This window comes from Hylobates moloch, unplaced genomic scaffold, assembly GCF_009828535.3.
Source record: "Hylobates moloch isolate HMO894 unplaced genomic scaffold, HMol_V3 SCAFFOLD_6, whole genome shotgun sequence".
NCBI lineage: Eukaryota > Metazoa > Chordata > Mammalia > Primates > Hylobatidae > Hylobates > Hylobates moloch.
Window position 1 is genome coordinate 21,825,975 of NW_026652281.1, and position 22,781 is coordinate 21,848,755.

Genomic DNA, 22,781 nt, shown 5'->3' on the forward strand with positions numbered 1-22,781 from the left:
ATGAGCCACCGCACCTGGCCCTTTTGGAACTCTTTTCTGAGAACAGGTGTCAAAAAGATTTATACACTGACCAGATTTAAAATATATATAAAGCCAGCTGGGCATGGTGGCTCACACCTGTAATCCTAACACTTCGGGAGGCCGAGGCGGGTGGATCACTTGCAGTCAGGAATTCAAGACCAGCCTGGCCAACATGGTGAAATGTCTCTACTAAAAACAAAATTAGCCGGGTGTGGTGACACGCGCCTGTAATCCCAGTTACTCAGGAGGCTGAGGTAGGAAAAATCGCTTGAATCCAGGAGGTGAAGGTTGCAGTGAGCCGAGAATCACACCACTGCACTCTAGCCTGAGCAACAGGGTGAGACTGTGTCTCAAAAATAAATAAAAAAATAAATAAATAATATGTAAAGCCTCTTTCAGTCAATTTGGCATTTTACAATATATTAAATCACCAAAACACTTAAAATCTCAAAAGAACTAATCTATCTTGATGCAGTTCAGCATTTAAAGTAATAATAAACTAAGAGTACTTGAGTAACATTTTCTGCATTGAGGTAGAAATATGATCTATTACTACCTCTATACCTAGGCGTTAAAAGAAATGACCAAGAAAATAAAGTTCTTTTAAAAATGCTATTTATTTTTATTTCAATAAAAAGGGTGAGGGGCAAAAAGTGGACCATAAGGTAGGGTGACCCTTCAGTTCCTTACCTCTCTTCCTCGCCTTCTAAGAGTTTCCTGTAAGCACTGATTTCCATGTCCAGGGCTAACTTTACATCAAGAAGCTGCTCATAGTCATTCAGCTGCTGCTGCATTTGATCCCTTATTTCCGCCATCTCTCTCTCTTTGTCTGTCAGCATGCGACGAGAGTTGTCTTTTTCTTTAGCAAGCAAGTCTTCTAATTCTTGAATCCTTTCCAAACATGCTCTAGACTTAAGATGCAAGGAAACATATTTACTTTCTAGGAACATTCCAACATTAGCACCAGGCAGCTATTTTAAATCATTTCCTAGACTGGAAAACAAGTACAACCCTATGGAATCTCTAACTCACTAGAATTCAAGAGATTTTAAGAAATTAAAACCCAAAATTCCTCAAATAGAAAACACAGACCTCAGGATAGTTTTGGCTGATAAAAGAATAAAAGACATATTTCACAAATGTAAGTTCTGTAAATATACATATAATTTTTCTGTACTTAGCCAAAAAAATGTTAAACTGTGGTTTCGGTAAAAGTCAAGTCTGTCTCCCTTACAAGGCCTTTACTTCCAAAAGTATAAATTAAATAAAGAACTTAAAAAGATAAAAACACTGGCCGGGCATGGTGGCTCACGCCTGTAATCCCCGCACTTTGGGAGGCCGAGGCAGGCGAATCACCTGAGGTCAGGAGTTCGAGACCAGCCTGACTAACATGGTGAAACCCCGTCTCTACTAAAAATACAAAAAAAATTAGCCGGGTGTAGTGGTGGGCACCTGTAATCCCAGCTACTTGGGAGGCTGAGGCAGGACAATTGCTTGAACCCCAGAGGCAGAGGTTGCAGTGAGCCAAGATCATGCCATTGCACTCCAACCTGGGCAACAGAGCGAGACTCTGTCTCAAAAAAAAAAAAAAAGATATAAACACTGACTGACAAAATAAACCTAAGAGTGGGTAAAAGTATGTTTTAGCAGACTGCTAAGGAATATTCGGAAACCAAGGCAAAGGGACTCTGGTTACTATGTGTAAGGCACTACCTAGTGTCCCTTTAGGATTGCTGGGCTATCTCATGTTCAGTTAGCACACAAAGGACATACAATATAGGGTGATTTGTAAAGTATTACTGTGAATATAGAAGCTGTATATTTGGCATAAAAAAATTAAAAATCACACATCCTACACCAGAAAGTTCATCTTAGAAACCTTGTGGCTTGCTACGTAATTATTCTTCTGTGTTTCTCCATGACAGAATTCATCTTAGTAGCCTCAGTAAGTGACAACTCAAAAAGACTGATGGATAGCTTAGGCCCTCAGAATCACAAGTACCTGCAACAGAGCAGGAGAGAAAGGGCATCTAATGTGCAAAAACTCAATCTAGAAGGCTAGAGATAAAAAGGAACTACCCAATACATAAAAACTGTACTCTTGCTGGTAAATTTACTTTTCACAGCAGTACAGTTTCAAAATTTTGAAACTGCTTTAACATATACTGGGGCTGAACAGATAAGTAAATGGATGATAAAAACCAGGTTTCTCACTCTCAGAGAGAAAAGATATAGGTATGTCAGAAAGGAAGCCAAAAATGAATCCTGTTATACTAGATTCAAGTCAGAGACATCTGTATGAATTCATGTTTATCTTAATACAAATGATTAGACAGAAAAAGTTATAAATATGTGCGTACACATGGGTTAGCATACATAAAATGTTACCCATTTTTATCGGTGAGAGGGCCGAGAAGCAGTGACACCCAGTACCAGTGAGCACACTCAGTGCCCAGATCTTAATTTCTATATACCACTCTCCAATAACAAGAACCAGGGCTTCTTGGAGAATGGATAATTCTAGGACTGGCGCAGGGAAAATGCAAGATGAGCCTGGAGCATGTTACAGTACCAGAAAGCAACAAAGTGCTGAAAAAACAATGGGACACAGTGGCCAGCCTGACAGAACTCCCAATGGCCAAAGATGAAACAATCTAAGCCAAAAAAGTAAATACTGCAGTATTAGCTTACAACCCAAAGTATAAAGTAAATGCCCATGAGTCCACGACACAGACAAACAAACAAACAAACGAGGAACGGATAAATCTTTATAGAAGAATGTCATTTAATAAATGTAGATCTCCCTCCAGAATGTGGCGCTTAAGTCCTGCCCTGTCCTTCACCCTTGAGGGTAGGCTGGACTTAGTGAGCTGTTTTCCATGAACAGAGTATGGAAACGGAAAAATAGTAGTGCTGTTGACAGTAGAGAAACCTGACAAACACTATCTTAAACCAAACACCACCAGTGATGTCACATGGTTATCACATACGTGCAATCCCTGATACGATGTGACAAAACAGGCACTTAAAACCCAAAACCCAGTCTAATCACGTGAAAAGCACCGGACAAATCCAAATTGGGGTACAGTCTACAGGATACCTGGACAATCTTACTCAAGACTCAAGCTCATAAAAAACAAGGAAAGCCCAAGAAATTGTCACAGACCAGGGGAGGCATGTGGCACCTGGAACAGAAAGAGGATAACAGAAAAACTGGTAAAATCCAAATAGTCTGGAGACGAGTTCACAGTAATATGCCAAAGTCAGTTTCTTAGTTTTGACAAATATACTATGGTAACATAAGATGCTAACAACAGGGGAAAATGGGTGAGAGGAAAACAAGAACTGTCTATAGTACTTTGCCAACTTTTCTGTAAATCTAAAATTATGCCAAAATAACAAGGTTATTTAAAAAATAATCAAGAGTCACTGTAAACCTATTTGGGGGCAGAGGGGGTGTCTGGTTCACATGCACACAGAAAAATATATTTTTAAAGAAAAAAAATTGACCAATCAATTAATTAAATTCCAGAGTAGTATATGACTTGACATTCTATTTAGACAGGCACTCCTCTTAAGATGGATATTACAAAGGTAGTCCCTGAACCTCAGAGAACTTGCATTTAACTGCGTTTGCAAAAATCATGCTATAAATGGAGAAATCCATTTCCCTGCTACCATGTTCCTTGTATTTTCTTTTTCTCCAAAAGAAAAAAAAAAAAAGTCACGTAAGTTCAAAATGCCTCCCTTTATTTCATATATCAGAGGTAGAAGACAGAATGGGCAAAAAGGTAGAATCTAAAGGAGAGTTGATGAGAGACATAAACTACCCAAGATTCACAGATAACCTGAGCCGAGATTTATAAACTCAATGATGTCTCTGTTTGACTGCCTTTGATGTTGTAGAGCTCTTTAAGAGGGAAAAATCAAAATCTAGGTATAGGAGTTTTAAAGTTAATCTGAATCATTCTGTATTTTAAATAGAAATATTTAAATTCTATTTTCAGTAGCTGCACTTATACCTGTGTAGTGAAATATCAGGAACACAGTATGAGAAGTTAGACCTAGATTCTCCTTTCTAATTCTGCCACTAACTACCTATGAGGCTATAAGCAAGCTGTAACTAACCTCACTAAACCAGTTTCCACATAAGGAAAATGAAGAGCTCTATCTAGATTATCTCTCAGATCTTGCCACTAACCCTAAATTTTATGACTTCTGACAATCTTGGGGGTTTTTTAATTTTTAATAGTATGTAATGTAATTATACTGGTTTATTAAGGTCTAGCTGCAACCAAAGTCTCCAGAATCTGGGTGTTAGAAAAACAAAAGTTAGAGGTGTTTTTAAGTACCATACTGTACTCTTCTCTAAGGCAAGCAGACTCTAACCAACCAATTCATTTGGTCCCAAGTCAAAAATCTAGAGATGCTATAAGCAACGTAAAATTTCTAATTCCAAAACATAACACTGCTACCATCTATATATTATTTAAATATATCTTGTAAAACCAGTATTTTAAAAGCCATGTCAATTTTAAGTAAAATTTAAGAAGTACTTCACTAACCTGAGTTATTTAACCAAAAGGAAATTCTTATGGCCTAAGAGGCAGCATGATGAAACTGATATGACTCAGCAACAAACACTCTTAAGACAAACAATAGGAAAATATTCAAAAAGATAACATTTTTATTTTTGATGATTTTTCTAAGGCTAAAATTTATCAACTAATAAAAATATTCCTCAAAATACACTGTTTACCATAAAGTCTGTTACCAATAATGAACAGAGGAAAGATTCACCCCCAGAGAGAGAAATTAAAAACTATTTTGGCTAAAGGGATTCCTCGTCTCCTATTTGCTAAGGAGTTAGTTCCTGGAAACCCCCAGTGCACTGCCTAACATTACCTAAAAACCACTAAGCTAAGGTTAACAAAAAAAACTTGCGGCCAGGCACAGTGCCTTACACCTGTAATCCCAGCATTTAAGGTGGTAGCTCACGCCTGTAATCCCTTCCATTTTGGGAGGCCGAGGTGGGCAGAGTGCCTGAAGTTAGGAGTTTGAAACCAGCCTGGCTAACATGGTGCACCCTGTATTAGCTGGGCGTGGTGGCACGCCCCTGTAATCCCAGCTACTCAGGAGGCTGAGGCAGAAGAATCACTTGAATCTAGGAAGCAGAAGTTTCAGTGAGCTGAGATCGTGCCATTGCACTCCAGCTTGGGCAACAAAAGCAAAATTCTGTCTCAAAAAAAAAAAAAAAAACTTGCAAAAATGGGAATTCAATTAACAGGCAAACAGGGAAACAGCCTTGAACCTGGGTCAGAACATACAGCTACTAAGTTTCAGAGCCCACTACTACTTATTAATAACACTAGACTACTCTCAGTCTCCTCATCTAAAGTACAGTGAAGATTAACCTCAAGAGAAGATCTGTACTAAGTAAATCATATGGATTAAGCAGCAGCCAAAAAAAAAATAATACAGTAGGAAAAAATAAAATTGAGGGATAGACTAACTGGTAGACAACTTACTATTAGTAAATGGAAAAGAGTAGTAAATGCCAACTCACTATAAGAACAGTCAGGCCCATTTTTGGAAAAGTACCTGTTAAGACAGTGATATAGGCTGGGTGCAGTGGCTCACGCCTATAATCCCAACACTTTGGGACGCTGAGGCAGGTGGATCACCTGAGGTCAGGAGTTTGAGACCGGCCTGACCAACATGGAGAAACCCTGTCTCTACTAAAAATACAAAATAGCAGGGTGTGGCGGTGCATGCCGGTAATCCCAGCTACTAGGGAGGCTAAGGCAGGGGAATTGCTTAAACCCAGGAGGCGGAGGTTGCAGTGAGCCGAGATTATGCCATCGCACTACAGCCTGGGCAAAAAGAGTGAAATTCCGTCTCAAAAAAAAAAAAACAAAGACAGTGATACACTCTGTGTGTTTGTGTTCCCATAAATTTCATGTTTAAATCCTAACCCTCAAGGTGATGTTATTAAGAGGCAGGGCCTTTGAGTGGTAATTAGATCATGAGAGGAAAGCCCTAGTGAGTGGGATTTGTGCCCTTCTAAAATAGTGCCAAGGGTGCTCATTCACCCTTCAACCACGTGAGGACACAGCAAGAAGGCATCGTCTATAAATCAGGGAACAGCCCTCACCAGGCAGATATCCAATCTGCCAGTGCCTTGATCTTGGACTTCCCAGCCTCCAGAACTGTGAGAAATAATTTCTGACATCTCTGTTGTTTATAAGCCACCAAGTCAATAGTAGTTTGTTATAGCAGCCCAAGAGGACTAAGACAGATGGTACAATGGAAAAAAAGATTATCTGTTAAATTTCTAAAAGTAAATCTTCTTTGAAGAGAATGAGGTATAAAAGGAAAAACTGGGAACCAGTAGAGAAACCCACTGATCAGTCTTCAGCCTCGGGGCAAGTCATTAAACTCACCTAGGTCTGCGGTTATATGGAATGAACTCAGAGGTGCTTCCAGCTCTGCTATTAAATGAAAATCTTCAAAACACTATCAGCACAAAATAGGTTTAAAATAATTTAAAAATTTGTGCTGTAAGTAACAAAGCACATGATAGGCAATATAAAAGCCCGTGTTAACTAAATTATTTTATATCACCCCATTTTACGGGACTCATTTTCTGTTTTATTTCTAAGTTCCTGCAATAGAGGTCATCAGTTTTATAATTAGAAAAATATTTTACTAAAAATGGTAAAAAGAAAAAGGAAGGAAGACAAGCCTAATCAAGAGTAAAACAGGCTGGGCGTGGTGGCTCACACCTGCAATCCCAGCACTTTGGGAAGCTGAGGTGGGTGGATCATGAGGTCAGGAGATCGAGACCATCCTGGCTAACACGGTGAAACCCCCTCTCTACTAAAAATACACAAATTAGCCGGGTGTGGTGGCATGCACCTGTGGTCCCAGCTACTTGGGAGGCTGAGGCAGGAGAATGGCGTGAACCCGGGAGGCGGAGCTCGCAGTGAGCTGAGATCGTGCCACTGCACTTCGGCCTGGGCAACAGAGCGAGGCTCTGTCTCAAAAAAAAAAAAAAAAAAAAGAGTAAAATAAAGTTTATTTTCATGTGGAAAATTCAGAACAAGTTTTCCTCCCTTGAGGAAAATAGAAGCTGAAGTTATTTCCAAAATAATTAAGGTGACGAGTTAATTGCTGAAATTGCTGAATCATTCTGAATGCAGTATATGGAGTATATGTACTTTATGTCCACACTGACATCACCATAGGCTACAACTGATCTGAAGTAGTGTCCATGCCTGCTTAAGCAGCACCTGAAGCACACCATCACACCCTGGTAGGCAGCCAGTCAACACAGCCGGCAACAATGCCATTTGTCACTTAGGCGTACCAACGAATGAATGAGTCACTAAATTCTTATTGGAACATGCAAATTAAAGCCACTTTCCTGGATCCTAATTATTATATACTTTAAGCACTAAAGAATTTGTCTAGAAACACAAAGCATTCACCACCCACAAATAATTTTCGCATGTTTTTCTTCATTTTGGTATTCAAATGATATAAAAAAGGAATGTGTTGAGAATAACTCTGTAGAGATGAAGCTGTTAGACAGGTCAGAAGATCCGGGTCCTAGGGTAGGTACAGTGAATAAACTAGCAGGCTCCTTCCTGAAGGGCAAGTCCCTTAGCTCTGTGTAATCTACTAATTAGGAACCATAGTATCTGCTCAAAGGACATTTATGCAATGCAAAATGAACGAATCTAGAAAAGTACTGTGAAGACCAAAGCGCAGGATGACACCATCCTCTGTAACAAACAGAGGGAGGAGTGACATCAGCCCGAGCAAAGCAGGTAGGTGCCCAGGGTGAAGGTAGCTTTCAAGTCTAACTTCTTACAGAAAGATGATTATTTACCTCTTTCTGTAGATTAGAAAGCTGGGATGAAAGGCTCTCAATTCTCATGCGGCTTTCCATCAGTTCTTCCCTGGCACTGTTGACAGTAGAAGTATTCATCTCTGATGACAGTCTGGCATTCTCAAGCTAAAAGAAGAAGCAAAGCATAGTCAGTCTTATCTAGAACTGAAACAAATAAGGAAGCATGATTCACCTCAAGGCATTTCAAACCTAAGTCCTGCTGGTAACTGGTCGATGAAACACAGGAAAAGCATCATGACATGGTGTGAATGATGGTAACTGCTGACATGGTGTGAATGATGGTAATTCTGTGTGACTTTTAAAGTCACTTCCTAAATAATGAGCTTTAAGAATGCTAATATACCTAGGCCTTTATCCAAAGCTTATTACTTCAATATTTCATCTATTAAACCTTTAATGTCTAAGATAACACTGATAATAAGGAGACTGGGAAATAGCAGCTTGACTGTGGTGGTGTCTGTAAGAAAAGAAACATCACATATCCCTAATCCACCAAATCCAACACAGAATATAATCCAACAAGCAGAAAATACTAATTTATATATTCGTTCAAACCAGATAGAAAGACTTCCTTTCAGAAGCAAAAAAAAAAAAAAAAAAAAAAAATAGCTCCTTGAGTAAAATACAAATCCCATAACACTATTGTGTATGTGTGTCTCAGGCACATGCTCCTGTGTCTCCTCCCTGGCTCCCTGTGAGGCCAGTCTGTGACTCATCCTTACTTTAGCTCCTTCACTGTCTAGCTCGATGTGTGATATTGGATAAATGCTATACAACTGAAGTTACTGCTTATAATAAGATCTTTCACTTTCACTAATTGCTACTTCATACAATAGATAAAAAGCAACATGAACAGTTTAAGGCCATGCAGTGAAAATTTTCAATAACTCTGTGACTCTAATATTGTAAGTCAGCCACAAAAAAGTCTTTTTAATCAAATCATGTAACATTTAAAACACGAGGCAAAATCATTTACCAGGGAAAGCCTGTACTAGTTGGTGATTTTTATGAATTCTTGTACGGTCAGCTAATACAAGTGGGAAGTTTCTACAATATTTTTTTAAGTGAATAATAGTGACAGAAGAAGAAATAGCAGAGACTTTCCATTTGGCCCTTATGCAAAAAAGCCCAAAGTGTGGTAGTCACGATCTATGCACAATGATGACATGAAAGTGAGATCTAATGCAGTCTGACATTCATTCACTACTAAATGGATGTGTATGTAGGACAGCATGATCAGTACTTGTTATTGGAAGAAAGTTATTTCACATGGCTTGGGTTCAACTACTATGACATAATACGAATGATCAGTGGGACAAAGAGACAAAACCTCTAATAAAATTGGAACAACCCTACATTCTTCTAGTAATTTTTAATAACATTTAGTTTATAGAAAACTGTACTTTTTTGAAAAAATCAATTTTCTATATATTTCATGGAGACTAGGGGAATCATTTTTAAAAACTAGAACAAAATAAACATAAAGCCATGTTCATCATGGGAATTGTGAAGTAATGATTTTAAGTGTTCAAAAGAATCTTCTGAAGAGAGCTCACTTTGGCATGGTAAGTCTGCTCCAGCTCTTCCTTATACAGCCTCACTTGGGCATCATGTTGCTCTCTCATCTCATGAAGGGCTTGCGCCAGCTTGTACTCATACTCAATTTGACGCCCAGAATCCACCTCTACCAAGCGTGTTTCATGCTTCCGTCTGGTCTCGTTAATCTCCTGGGGGAAAAAAGAAACAAAAAACATAAAGCCAAGTTACTTACCATGGCTGCACTGGTACACATCTGAGTGACATCACAGCCATCTGAAGTTTTACACACGAACCTCCTCCTGTTTGTCCTCAGGCAGTGATGTGAATAAACACTTTTCTGCCTCTTAGTTTTCAGTTGAGAAGGTTTTTAAAATGGAACTAATGACAGAAATGGTAGCATCTCAAGCCTTAGGAACTTTCTATTCCTTTTCAGGAGCATAGCTATTTATTTTTCTGAAGCCAAGGAAAGGCCTGGATGGCCTACTAAAACTACCATGCAATCAAGGATTTATACACAGTATACTAAACACTAGGCAGAAGTTATTTTTCTGAATTGTTTCATTGATAGTCTTAAGAACATCACTGAAAAAAAAGCACATGGAAGGTTAAACTTAACAGTCGTGATAAATTTAAGTAAAGATTTATGTGAAATGAAACTTATTCTTTTTTTTTTTTTTTTTTTTTGAGATGGAGTATCACTCTGTCGCCCAGGCTGGTGTGCAGTGGTGTGATCTCAGCTCACTGCAACCTCCGCCTCCCAGGTTCAAGCAGTTCTCCTGCCTCAGCCTCCCCAGTAACTGGGATTACAGGCACATATCACCATGCCCAGCTAACTTTTGTATTTTTAGTAGAGATGAGATTTCACCATGTTGACCAGACCGGTCTCAAACTCCTGACCTCAGGTGATCCATTGGCCTCAGCCTCTCAAAGTGCTGGGATTACAGGTGTGAGCCACTGTGCCCAGCCATAAAACTATTTTCTTAGACATAATAATAGGCAGCACAAGCTAATTTACAGGACTTCTTTAAAAGCCGGTATTAAGCCATCACTATCAAGTGACACAGGATGTTATTAACAATGTTAGTTGACTAACCCAAATATATATAAAAATTTACCGTTAAAGAACAGAAGTATTTGTCATGATCCTTTACTCTGTTTTAAGGAAGTGTCTAAATAAAATTAGAATGGAAGGCTGGGCGCCGTGGCTCACGCCTGTAATCCTAGCACTTTGGGAGGCCAAGGCAGTCAGATCACCCGAGGTCAGGAGTTCAAGACCAGCCTGGCCAATATGGTAAAACCCTGTCTCTACTAAAATACAAAAATTAGCCAGGCATGATGGAGGGTGCCTGTAATCCCAGCTACTCGGGAGGCTGAGATGGGAGAATCGCTTGAACCCGGGAGACGGTGGTTGCAGTGAGTCAAGATCGCACCACTGCACTCCAGCCTGCGCGGCTGAGCTAGACTCTGTCTCAAAAAAAATAATAATAATTAGAATGGTAATATCTAAAGAAGCCACAAGAGGGAAGTATAACCCACCAAAGTTGCTGTTTGTGTACATTAGCGCATGTATTTTCCTGTGTATTTCTTCATCTTTCTCTTAACTACTACACAGGAGCGTGCACTTGACAAAATCAGAAAAACCAGAAAAATCAGGAGGGTTCTGCTATCACCCTCCCAGAGATCACATCTATTTCATGAAGCAAATAATACCTAAATCATGAAAACACTGAAGAGGGTGACTGCTAATGGTTTGCTTTTTGTCTACCTTCTCCTTCCTCTTTTGTCTTTCTCCTTCCTTTTTTCCCCCAACTCTTCATAATAAGGAAGTTAGATATTATTACTGAATATATATCATGAATGTTAAAAAAAAAAGTTAAGGCCAGAGTAGTGGCTCACACCCGTAATCCCAGCACTTTGGGAGGCTGAAGCGAGTGGATCACCTGAGGCCAGGAATTTTAGACCAGCCTGGACAACATGGTGCTACTTGGTAAAAAATAAGGAAAAAAAAAAAAAGTTAGCCAGTTGTGAGGGTGTGCACCTGCAATCCCAGCTACTCGTGAGTCTGAGGCACAAGAATCGCTTGAATCCAGGAGGCATAGGTTGCAGTGAGCCAAGACCGCACCACTGCACACCAGCCTGGGAAAGAGTGAGACTCTGTCTCAAAAAAAAATGTTTTTAAAGTAAAAAAGGCCAGGTGCGGTGGCTCACAACTATAATCCCAGCACTTTGGGAGGCTGAGGCAGGTGATCACTTGAGTTCAGGAGTTCGAGACCAGCCTGGCCAACGTGGTGAAACCCTGTCTCTACTAAAAATACAAAACTTAGCCGGGCATGGTGGCACATGCCTGTAGACCCAGTTACTCCAGAGGCTGAGGCAGGAGAATCGCTTGAACCTAGGAGGTGGAGGTTGCAGTGAGGCAAGATCATACCACTGCACTCCAGCCTGGGCGAGAGAGCAGGACTCTGTCTCCAAAAACAGTAAAAAAAAAAAAAAAAACTGAAGGGGACTATCTTAAAATCCATTCTCAAAAAGGCAAAAGCCAAAAATTCAAAGATGCTATGCACTCTAAAAATATTAAATTACTTTTTACTGATGCTATTTTTTATATAGAACCAGTGACCTTACAAAGAAAAAAAAACCCTACTCCTGGTTGTCTACACACAACATCAGAAATAAGTAATGATAAATCACAATTTTTACAAAACAAAACAAAAATGTAAGTCAACCTCATATAAAAATATCTGCTTTAACAAAGCAACACTTAGTAACAATTATATGACAGCACTCGCTACAGTATCCAAAGAGTTTTCACACACAGTATTCCACTTTGATCCTCACCACTCATTGAAGAAAAAAATAGCAGTATCAGTATTTCATTTTAAATAAGAAACTGACGCTAGGAGTTGTCCAAGGTCTGACTGCTTGTCTGGTGCACCTTGCACTAATATCTATTTTATTTAAAGCCTGCAATTTAAAAAAAAATCAGATTTCTATTATTTTCCCTCCAACTAAAAAACTGGTTTGCTAACTGCTACAATGAATTCCTATTTTATTGTTAGGCACTGTTTTCAAAATTACTACTTCTAAAAACATTAAGCCTAGCACATTAATAGCATGTTCTCCCCCATGAGTTGATTCCAACCCTCTACAATTTTCATGAAATATACATTCCCCTTTCCTCAATTTTATTACTTCCTTTGACAACAGTTTTGCCCCTGCCCCTTAACCACAGCAGTTAAGGCTTATAAGTGATGTTTTAAGATTTCCACATGAGTGAGCCGGGCACGGTGGCTCACGCCTGTAATCCCAGCACTTTGGGAGGCTGAGGCAGGCTGATCACAAGGTCAGGAGATCAAGACCATCCTGGCTAACACGGTGAAACCTCGCGTCTATTAAAAATACAAAAAACTAGCAGGGCATGGTGGCACGCGCCTGTAGTCCCAGCTACTGGGGGGGCTAAGGCAGGAGAATAGATTGAACCCGGGAGGCAGAGGTTGCAGTGAGCCAAGATCATGCCAACTGCATTCCAGCCTGGCTGACAGAGCGGGACTCGTGCCTCAAAAAAAAAAAAATTTACACTCCTATAAATGCTGTGAGTAGCCGCATTTCCAGATGTGAGCCATAGAAGAAGGCAAAAGTGATGGTATGTAACCTCTGTGATTAGGTTATAGAAGACAATGTGGCTTCTGCCTTGGTAGCTGGTAGCATGTATTCATGTTCTCGTTGTGTTTCTTTCTCTCTCTCTCTCATCACTGACCCTCAGGGGAACCATATCATGAGGAGCCCTATGAAGACGACCATGAGGTGAGGAACTGTGTCAGTTCACACGTCCTGCCTATAGCCCTGTGAATGAGCTCAGATGCCATTCCTCCAGCCCAGGTTAAAAGCTGTACTGCAACCTCATGGGACCCAGAAACAGAATCATCCAGTTTAGCAGCTCTGAATTCTGACCTTCAGGAACTGAGAAACTAATACAAGTCTGTGGTTTTAGGTTGATGAACTTTGAAGTAATTTGTTAGGCAGGAATAGATAACTAATGCTTAAACATGTTGACAGTAATTAGCTGCTGTGACCAAGCCTTTATAAGTTAAGATGAAGTGAGGCCGGATGCAGTGGCTCACACCTGAAGTCCCAGCACTTTGGGAGGCCGAGGTGGACGGATCATGAGGTCAAGAGATCGAGACCACCCTGGCCAATATGGTGAAACCCCGTCTCTACTAAAAATACAAAAATTAGCTGGGTGTGGTGGCGCACGCCTGTAGTTCCAGCTACTCGGGAGGCTGAGGCAGGAGAACTGCTTGAACCCAGGAGGCAGAGGTTGAAGTGAGCCGAGATCGCGCCACTGTACTCCAGCCTGGCGGCAGAGCAAGACTCCGTCTCAAAAAAAAAAACAAAAAAACCAAAACAAAAAACCAAAAATAAGTAAGATGAAGTGAAATCATATCTGTTTACAGTAACAGCTTGAGTTCTCAAATGCGGTCTTTTAGCAGCAGTAGCTTGAATAATCTACCTGCAAAATTTCTCCCCATCCCCAAACCTTATTATTTCTTTATTTGATATATTTTTGTGGCAAAGAAATCATAAATAAAATATAATTACATGTTTAGCTACGACAAAGTCATTCTAGAACCCCTCCATTCCTTTAGAAAGTAAAATTATATATAGTTACCTCTTCATACATGTTTTTGCGAAACTCCAAGTCCTCAGTAAGGCTCTGACAACGATTCTCCAAATCCACTTTAAGTAAAGTTTCATCTGCTAACTGTTTTTTGGCTGCAGCTAAGGAGGCTTCCAACTATTACAAGGAAAAAGAATTGTGATAAAAATTGCATGGCAATCATTTAATAATAATATCTATGATATTAAATGATAATAAGATATCTATGAATGAAATCGGATCAAGTGTTAAAATTCCTATACATTTATCAATGTATAATTACTTCATCTTAAGATTTATCACAGAACTGGGTATTCATTTGCTCGTCCCACCCACAGAGTATCATACCAAATCACCCGTCAAATTATTAATTGGCAACAGGGAATAGAACAGAGACGTATGACTCACTCATATTTCAAAAATCAAACTAGTTATTTTAGCTAACCAGTTTCATTTTTTCCTGCGTGGAAAGCAGCATTTTGGCATCTCGTTTCTTACTTATTTCCTAACTAACAAAATAGGCTTTGAGAGCAGAGACAGAATGAGTGTGTGTACAACAGGGAAGAAGAAGGGAGCCACAAGATCTGGACAATCCAGATATAACACCTGGGAGGTGATAATGTTTTGCATGTTAGCTACCTCAAGACTTTTCTTCAAGTAAAGCATCAGAAAAGAAATATATAAAATTTCAAAAACAAAATACATTTGAAAATCAATCAGTCAAAAAAACTATGGCTTAAGGCAGATGAGGCAATTAACCTGTCACATACGGCTCAAGAGTAGGCTTGACCTTACCTGGGCAATCTGATCCTTCAGATCCTCCAAATCTCCCTCTAAACTTTTTTTGTCACCAAGTGCAGTAGCAAGAGCTGCATCTTTAGAATTCAGTGCTGCTTCATATTCTCGAAGCTTGATCTGGGCGCCATTAAGATCAGATTCCTTCTTAGCATAGCTGGAATAGATTTAAAAAGCACAAGACATCAAACCATACTGATGACTTGAGGTCTTCTCCCTCTGCTGAAGGGACAAACAAGAGAAGTAGTTTAAATAAAGGCTCCCATCACCTATCAAAATTAGAGAAGCAATTCACAAGCATTGGATCTAGAGGTTTTGTTGGCTAACATTCTCTTTCAATGTCACATGATTACTAATGACTATGGGTCAAAGACGTCCATATAGAGACCAATGTACCAGAATCCTGCTTGTCCCTGAGTGAGACTGCATGTCCCCCTTGCTCTGTAAAGAGGCACACTGACACAGGATATTTTTGAAGAAATGAAAATTCATTTTTTTAATATAATGCATATTATAAGCCAAAACGTACAGGAACTATAAGTCAGGATATCATGCTAAGCACAGTGGCTTGCATCTGTAATCACAACACTTTGAGAGACCGATGTGGAAGGATCACTTGAGACCAGGAATTCAAGACCAACCTAGGCAACATAGTAAGACCCTGACTCTACAAAAAAAAAAAAAAAAAAAAAAAAAGAGCCCGGCACGGTGACACACACCTGTAGTCCCAGCTACTCGGGAGGCTTAGGCGGGGACATCGCTTGAGACCAGGAGGTTGAGGCTGCAGTGAGCCATGACTGCACAACTGTACTGCAGCTGGGCAGTAGACCAAGACCCAGTCTCAAAAAAAAAAAAAAAAAAAAAAAAAATCAAATTACACTAAACGAGAAGAAAATGTTATTTTAAAAAGTAATGTTATAACGCAATGCATGATACTGAAACTCCCCTGATATTAATAAGAACTAATTGACCCCAAGCTTGCAAGTATCTCCCATTTTGTTACATAGAGGTAACAATAAATAATGGCCTCCCTAATATTTTGCATAAAAATTATTTCAGTTTATACAACTAACTACCAAAAAACTGAGGTTCAGGGCTGGGCCCGGTGGCTCATGCCTGTAATCACAGCACTTTGGAAGGCCAAGGCTGGTGGATCACTCGAGGTCAGGAGTTCAAGACCAGCCTCGCCAACATGGTAAAACCTGTCTTTACCAAAAAATACAAAAACTTAAGCCGGGCATGGTGGTGCAATGCCTGTAGTCCCACCTACTCAGGAGGCTCAGGCAGGAGAATCACTTGAACTCGGGAGGTGGAGGTTGCAGTGAGCCGAGATCACACCACTGCACACCAGCCTGGAAGACAGAGAGAGACACTGTCTCAAAAAAACAAACAAACAGGCCGGGCGTGGTGGCTCATGCCTGTAATCCCAGCACTTTGGGAGGCCGAGGTGGGCGCATTACCTGAGGTTGGGAGTTCAAGACCTGCCTAACCAACATGGAGAAACCCCGTCTCTACTAAAAATACAAAAAAATTATCCAGGCATGGTGGTGCATGCCTGTAATCCCAGCTACTCAAGGGGCTGAGGAAGGAGAATCACTTGAACCCAGGAGGCAGAAGTTGCAGTGAGCCAAGATTGTGCCATTGCACTCCAGCCTGGGCAACAAGAGTGAAACTCCGTCTCAAAAACAACAACAAAAAAAAACAAGCTGAGGTTCAAATTGAAGTTTCTTTTTCCCTAAATATTACTTTTTTTTTGTTTTTGAGACAGCGTCTCACCATCACCTAGGCTGGAGCGCAGTGGGGCGATCTCGGCTCATTGCAACCTCTGCCTCCTGGGTTCAAGTGATTCTCATGCCTCAGCCTCCCAAGTAGCTGGGATTACAGGCGTGCGGTACTAAGACCGGCTAATTTTTTGTATTTGTAGTAGAGATGGGGTTTGCCTATTTTGGCCAGGCTGGTCTCGAACACCTGGCCTCAAGTGATCCGCCGGCCTCAGCTTCTCAAGATGCTGGGATTACAGGCATGAGCTGCTGCACCCGGCCTCTAAATATCACTTTTTTTTAAATGGAGTTCTACATTATAAAATTATAGTTCATTTGGATATATTATGCCCAATAATTATATTTTAAAGGTCAGTATTTCTCTTATCCAAATAATTGTTAACAGTAGTTACACAGAGAAGCCTTAATAATATCAAAATTATTGCCAGGCATGGTGGGCCATGCCTGTAATCCCAGCACTTTGGGAGGCCGAGGCAAGTGGATCACCTGAGCTCAGGAGTTTCAGGCAAGCCTGGCCAAAATGAAGCCCTGTCTCTATAAAAAATACAAAAATTAGCAGGGCGTGGTGGGGTGTGCCTGTAATCCCAGCTACCCGGGAGGCTGAGGCAGGAGAATTGCTTGAACCCAGGAAGTAGAGGTTGCAGTGAGCCGAGATCATACCACTGCACTCCAGCCTGGGTGACAGAGTGAGACTCTGTCTCAAAAAAAATAATAATATCAAAATTATTAATACCTGTTCTTAAAACTGCTATTGTATTTTTCTTGGAGAAATAGGATTTAAAAAATAAACTAAAAAACTGCTATTATAGAATACTTTTACTTACTGATGTTTGAGGACTGGCTAAAGAGGAATCTTTAATTAATAAAAATTTCAAAATAATATTGTAATATTAAAATAAAGTGAAGAAATAAACTGGCCAAATGATGATCACATATGAAAAGATTTAATAGTATTCACTTTTTACTCATCATAAAAGCTCAGCAGTCATGCTACATGCTTAAATCTCATGCTTTAAAACACCACAAGATGGCAGGCTTTAACTGAAGACTAGTCCAGAAGAGGAAAAAATTAACTGTTAAAAAAAAATCCCATACTGTAATAATTTACAACCAAAATGCCTAGTTCACACAAGTGCTGGAGCTCCACAGGAATGAACTGACACTTGTGAAGAAGCCGCTATTTTGCCCCACTATAAAATTACCAGAAGGGCTAGGATACATGTCATAATACATATGATTGAAAATAAAACCATATTTTAAATACAGTATTACACAATACTTACAAAAGCTACTGACTCAAAATTAATTACTTAAAACAATTACAAACAGTAATTTTTAAAGGTCAGGTCATAATGTGGTACTTCTCAATGTGATGCTGCCTCATGGCAGGAGAATGACCTGTGCCTTCCAGGGACCAAAATGGTCCAGCAAGAATGATACTGCATAAAACAGCACATCAAGTTTACAAGTTATTGTATGCAACAACCTGTAAAATCGGCATATTTTATGCAGTATCGTTCTTGTTTATTTGACTTCACAGATTTAATAAATAATACATGCAAATAGCTCAAAACTCAGGATGTCATACTACCAAGTGAAAGATACTGTGTGCAACATCTTGTGGAGTGTAGAAAACACAAGAAGCCAAAAATTAACCCAAGGCAGTACAACCAGATGACTAGAATATAGTGATTTCTTCCATAAAAATAAAAACCAAAGAAGATAAGGAGGACAGGGGATGAAGAGAGTATTTACTTGTAGTACCCTGAGGGCCACCCAGTGATACCAGTGGAAATTTTATAGGAGCTTTAATTTCAATCATGACTAATGCTTCTACTGTTCATTTTATGTCAAGCTCTTAGTCACGTAAAACACTGTTTTATGAACATATAAATTGTTCTGTTATAAATTACTTCTTGGCCAAGTGCGGTGGCTCACGTCTATGATCCCAGCACTTTGGAAGGGAGACTAGCCTGGGCAACACGGTGAGACCCCATCTCTACTAAAAATTAAAAAAAATTAGCCAGGCGTGGTGGCACATGCCTGTAGTCCCAGCTACTAGAGGGGCTGAGGCAGGAGAATCACTTGATCCCAGGAGGCCGAGGCTGCAGTAAGCCCTGATCGTGCCACTGCACTCCAGCCTTGGTGACAGAGTGAGACCCTATCTCCAAAAAAAAAAATATAGATAGACAGACAGACAGACAGTCTGGCTGCAAGGGCTCACACTTGTAATCCCAGCACTTTGGGAGGCCGAGGCGGGCGGATCACCTGAGGTCAGGAGGTCAAGACCAGCCTGACCAACATGGAGAAACCCAGTCTCTACTAAAAATACAAAATTAGCCAGGCGTGATGGCACATGCTTGTAATCCCAGCTACTCAGGAGACTGAGGCAGAAGAATTGCTTGAACCCGGGAGGCGGAGGTTGCGGTGAGCCAAGATTGTGCCATTGCACTACAGCCTGGGCAACAAGAGTGAAACTCCGTCTCAAAAAAAAAAAAAAAAAAAAAAAAGAAGATACAGTGTAGGGTCCAGTGTCCCATCAAGCCCCATCCCAACAGTCCTAGTTTTCTGCAAAACAGTTTGAAAACTTCTGACCATCAAGAAATATGCAAGCGACTGGATTAAGAAAATGTGGCACATATACACCATGGAATACTATGCAGCCATAAAAAATGATGAGTTCGTGTCCTTTGTAGGGACATGGATGAAACTGGAAAACATCATTCTCAGTAAACTATCGCAAGGACAAAAAACCAAACACCCCATGTTCTCATTCATAGGTGGGAACTGAACAATGAGAACTCATGGACACAGGAAGGGGAACATCACACTCCGGGGACTGTTGTGAGGTGGGGGGAGGGAGGAGGGACAGCATTAGGAGATACACCTAATGCTAAATGATGAGTTAATGGGTGCAGGAAATCAACATGGCACATGGATACATATGTAACAAACCTGCACATTGTGCACATGTACCCTAAAACCCTAAAGTATAATAAAAAAAAAAATTATGGAAAATAAAAAAATAAAAAATAAAAAAATAAAAAAAAATAAAAATAAAATAAAAATAAAAAAAAAAAATAAAATAAAATAAAAAAATTAAAAAAAAGAAATATGCAAGCTTCTTGGCATGGCATGTCCCCCTAGAAAAGCCTTCAGGTCTAAGTCCTAAAGACCTTCTGAGCCTCAGACTTCACTCTCCCCAGCTCCATGCCATCTATTCCCATTCCTAACTCCATCTAATCCCTAACCAACTGCCATTTGAAACCAAGACCAAGGATGGAACAAATGTCATCCTTCCTCTGTAATGCTTCCCTGCTTTACCTCTCTTAGCAGAAAAAAATCATGTACCTTTCTAGGCTCCATAGCACTTTGTGCATCATTCTCATATGGTGCATGGTATATACATCTTTTTAAGATTTAAGATTCCATGTCTGTCTCCTACACTGGAAGGTGGGTAAAATGAGATTACCTTCAGATCCTCAGTGCCTGGCAATGCCTGGTATAGGGTGGGGATACTCAATAAAATTTCTGTTAAAAAATGAAAGAAGCGGCCGGGCGCGGTGGCTCACACCTGTAATCCCAGCACTTTGGGAGGCCGAGGCGGGCAGATCACAAGGTCAGGAGATCGAGACCATCCTGGCTAACACGGTGAAACCCTGTCTCTACTAAAAATACAAAAAATTAGCCAGGCAAGGTGGCAGGCGCCTGTAGTCTCAGCTACGCGGGAGGCTGAGGCAGGAGAATGGCCTGAACCCAGGAGGCGGAGCTTGCAGTAAGCCGAGATCGCACCACTGTACTCCAGCCTGGGTGAAAGAGCGAGACTCCTTCTCAAAAAAAAAAAAAAAAATGAAAGAAGCAAGCCACAAGAAAGCAGTACTTACAATTTTACTTTAGTATAACAACTCATGAAAAGATAAGTACTCAGCCTCTGTTATAGAGGACCAAGGTTATTCTGAGACCCAAATAGTCAATCTAGATCTGCCCTGCAGTGCCTGTACAAGCCACCACAGCTTTCACAAGCAGGTGGGCAGCAGGCATTGTTCCAGGCACTGAAGAGAACTCAAGAGTCAGCTACCGCCCTTGGTGCAAAGTAATTTATAGTCTCTTCTCATAGGAGGTTATGAACACACTTTTGTTTTTTCTAACCCACACAAATGTACAGTGGCATTTATATGCACTCCTATGCACAGGTACACAGGAGAGTTTCGAGACGGGGGAGAGGCTCAGTCCAGATCCTTAGTTTTGAGACACATTTACTTAATCCAGCAGACATTACTGAGTACCTACTATGTACTATCAGGAAGAGAAAGATAAATAAATAAGACAGGGTCCCAGCTAAGTGCGTTTTTAGTATTCCCTTCCTTCTTCCGGACTCTTAGTACCTTTACTGCTCAGGGTCAGGCACTAGGCCATGTCACCACACTTAGGTGTGTAGCTGTCTAGGTAGCATAAAGGCTTATCTTGCAGATGCTGAAGTAAAATGATGAAAAGGGACTTGTGGGGCTACCTGCACTGGGAGCACAGGGCAGACAGTTCTTACAGCTGTCCTTACATTGTGAGTCCTTTAATTCCACAAACAAATTGTTCTGTGTTCATACATTTTTCCTCTTCCTCCTTAGGCCACAATATTAACAGTGGAAGAGTCAATGCATCGTAAAGTGGCTAATTAAGAGATCTCTTCCTCTTGCATATACAGCACTTATACAGTGCATTGATCATACAAATCCCTGTATTTGTGGATGTGCTTAGCTACCTCAAGAGACTGAAAACTCTTTGAGGGCAAGGCCCATGACTTATTATTCCTACATCTTCTACACAGAAAACTCAGGTAACGACTATTTTGGTAAATGTTACAAGCACACACACACACAAACACACACACAACTTCTCTTTTTTCATCCTATGTAACATGTATCATGTCTTTTCCAGGAAGGAAAAAAAAAATCACAGATACACACAACTTCTTTTTTCATCCTATGTAAAATATCACGTCTCTTCCAAGAAGAAAAAAATAATAACTGATGCTTCTATAATCTCTAAAACTCACATGCATGGATATTCTCTCTTTCTTCCTACAAATTTCCTAGGCTGAATGAATCATGAAAAAAATTCGTAAGGTTACACTCATGTCTCCATCAGATAATAGCAATAAATCAGTGAGTTGGAGTGTTTTTGTTTGTTTGTGTTGAGACGGAGTCTCGCTCTGTCGCCCAGGCTGGAGTGCAGTAGCGCGATCTTGGCTCACTGCAAGCTCCGCCTCCTGGGTTCACGCCATTCACCTGCCTCAGCCTCCCGAGTAGCTGGGACTACAGGCACCCACCACCATGCCCAGCCAATTTTTTTGTATTTTTAGTAGAGACGGGGTTTCACCATGTTGGCCAGGATGGTCTCCACCTACTGACCTCGTGATCCACCTGCCTCAGCCTCCCAAAGTGCTGGGATTACAGGCTCGACGAGCCACCGCGCCCAGCTTGTTTTTTTTGTGTTTTTGTTTGTTTTTTTGTTTTTGTTTTTTGTTTTTTTTTTTTTGAGATGGTCTCGCTCTGTTGCCCAGACTGGAGTGCAGTGGCACGATCACGGCTCACTGCAACCTCTACATCCTGGGTTCAAACAATCCTCCCATCTCAGTCCCCCAAGAAGCTGGGAGTATACACATGTGCCACTACACCTGGCTAATTTTTGTATTTTGCGGGGGCAGGTGGGAAGATGGGGTTTTCCTATGTTGCCCGGGCTGGTTTCAAACTCCTAGGCTCAAGTGACCTGTCCGCCTCAGCCTCCCAAAGTGCTGGGATTACCAGCATGAGCCACTGCACTCAGCCAAATCAATGAGTCTTCTATGTCACATGAGTTGTCAAGGATACATGGGGAGCCATGCAGTGAGTTAATATTCTGAACACATTCTTGTCATAATTTTCTACCCATATTATTTTTCATTTATTAATATAATGTAGAAAGTCCAAGCGTAGTTATCAGCACATAGTCAAAGTGCAGAAACCTATAGAACTGATATCCTAAAACATACATATATGAATTTACTGCAGCTATCACCTAAGCACAGAATGACATCTGA

General features: G+C 40.5%; 1 protein-coding gene across 5 annotated transcripts in view; it reads right to left on the minus strand.

Moving 5' to 3' along the window:
* Positions 1–22,781, minus strand: part of LMNB1 (lamin B1) — a 62,025-nt gene that overhangs the window by 17,197 nt on the left and 22,047 nt on the right. For 4 of the 5 annotated variants that reach the window (XM_032156541.2, XM_058440551.1, XM_058440552.1 and 1 more), the window contains exons 2-6: positions 14,928–15,084; positions 14,145–14,270; positions 9,493–9,663; positions 7,916–8,041; positions 712–932 (exon numbers count right to left, since the gene is read on the minus strand). In XM_032156541.2, the coding sequence (XP_032012432.1) occupies positions 712–932; positions 7,916–8,041; positions 9,493–9,663; positions 14,145–14,270; positions 14,928–15,084 (801 nt within the window). Of the gene's footprint in view, positions 1–711; positions 933–7,915; positions 8,042–9,492; positions 9,664–14,144; positions 14,271–14,927; positions 15,085–15,646; positions 15,669–22,781 lie in introns of those variants that run through there. The other variant, XM_058440550.1, reaches the window with a different exon arrangement.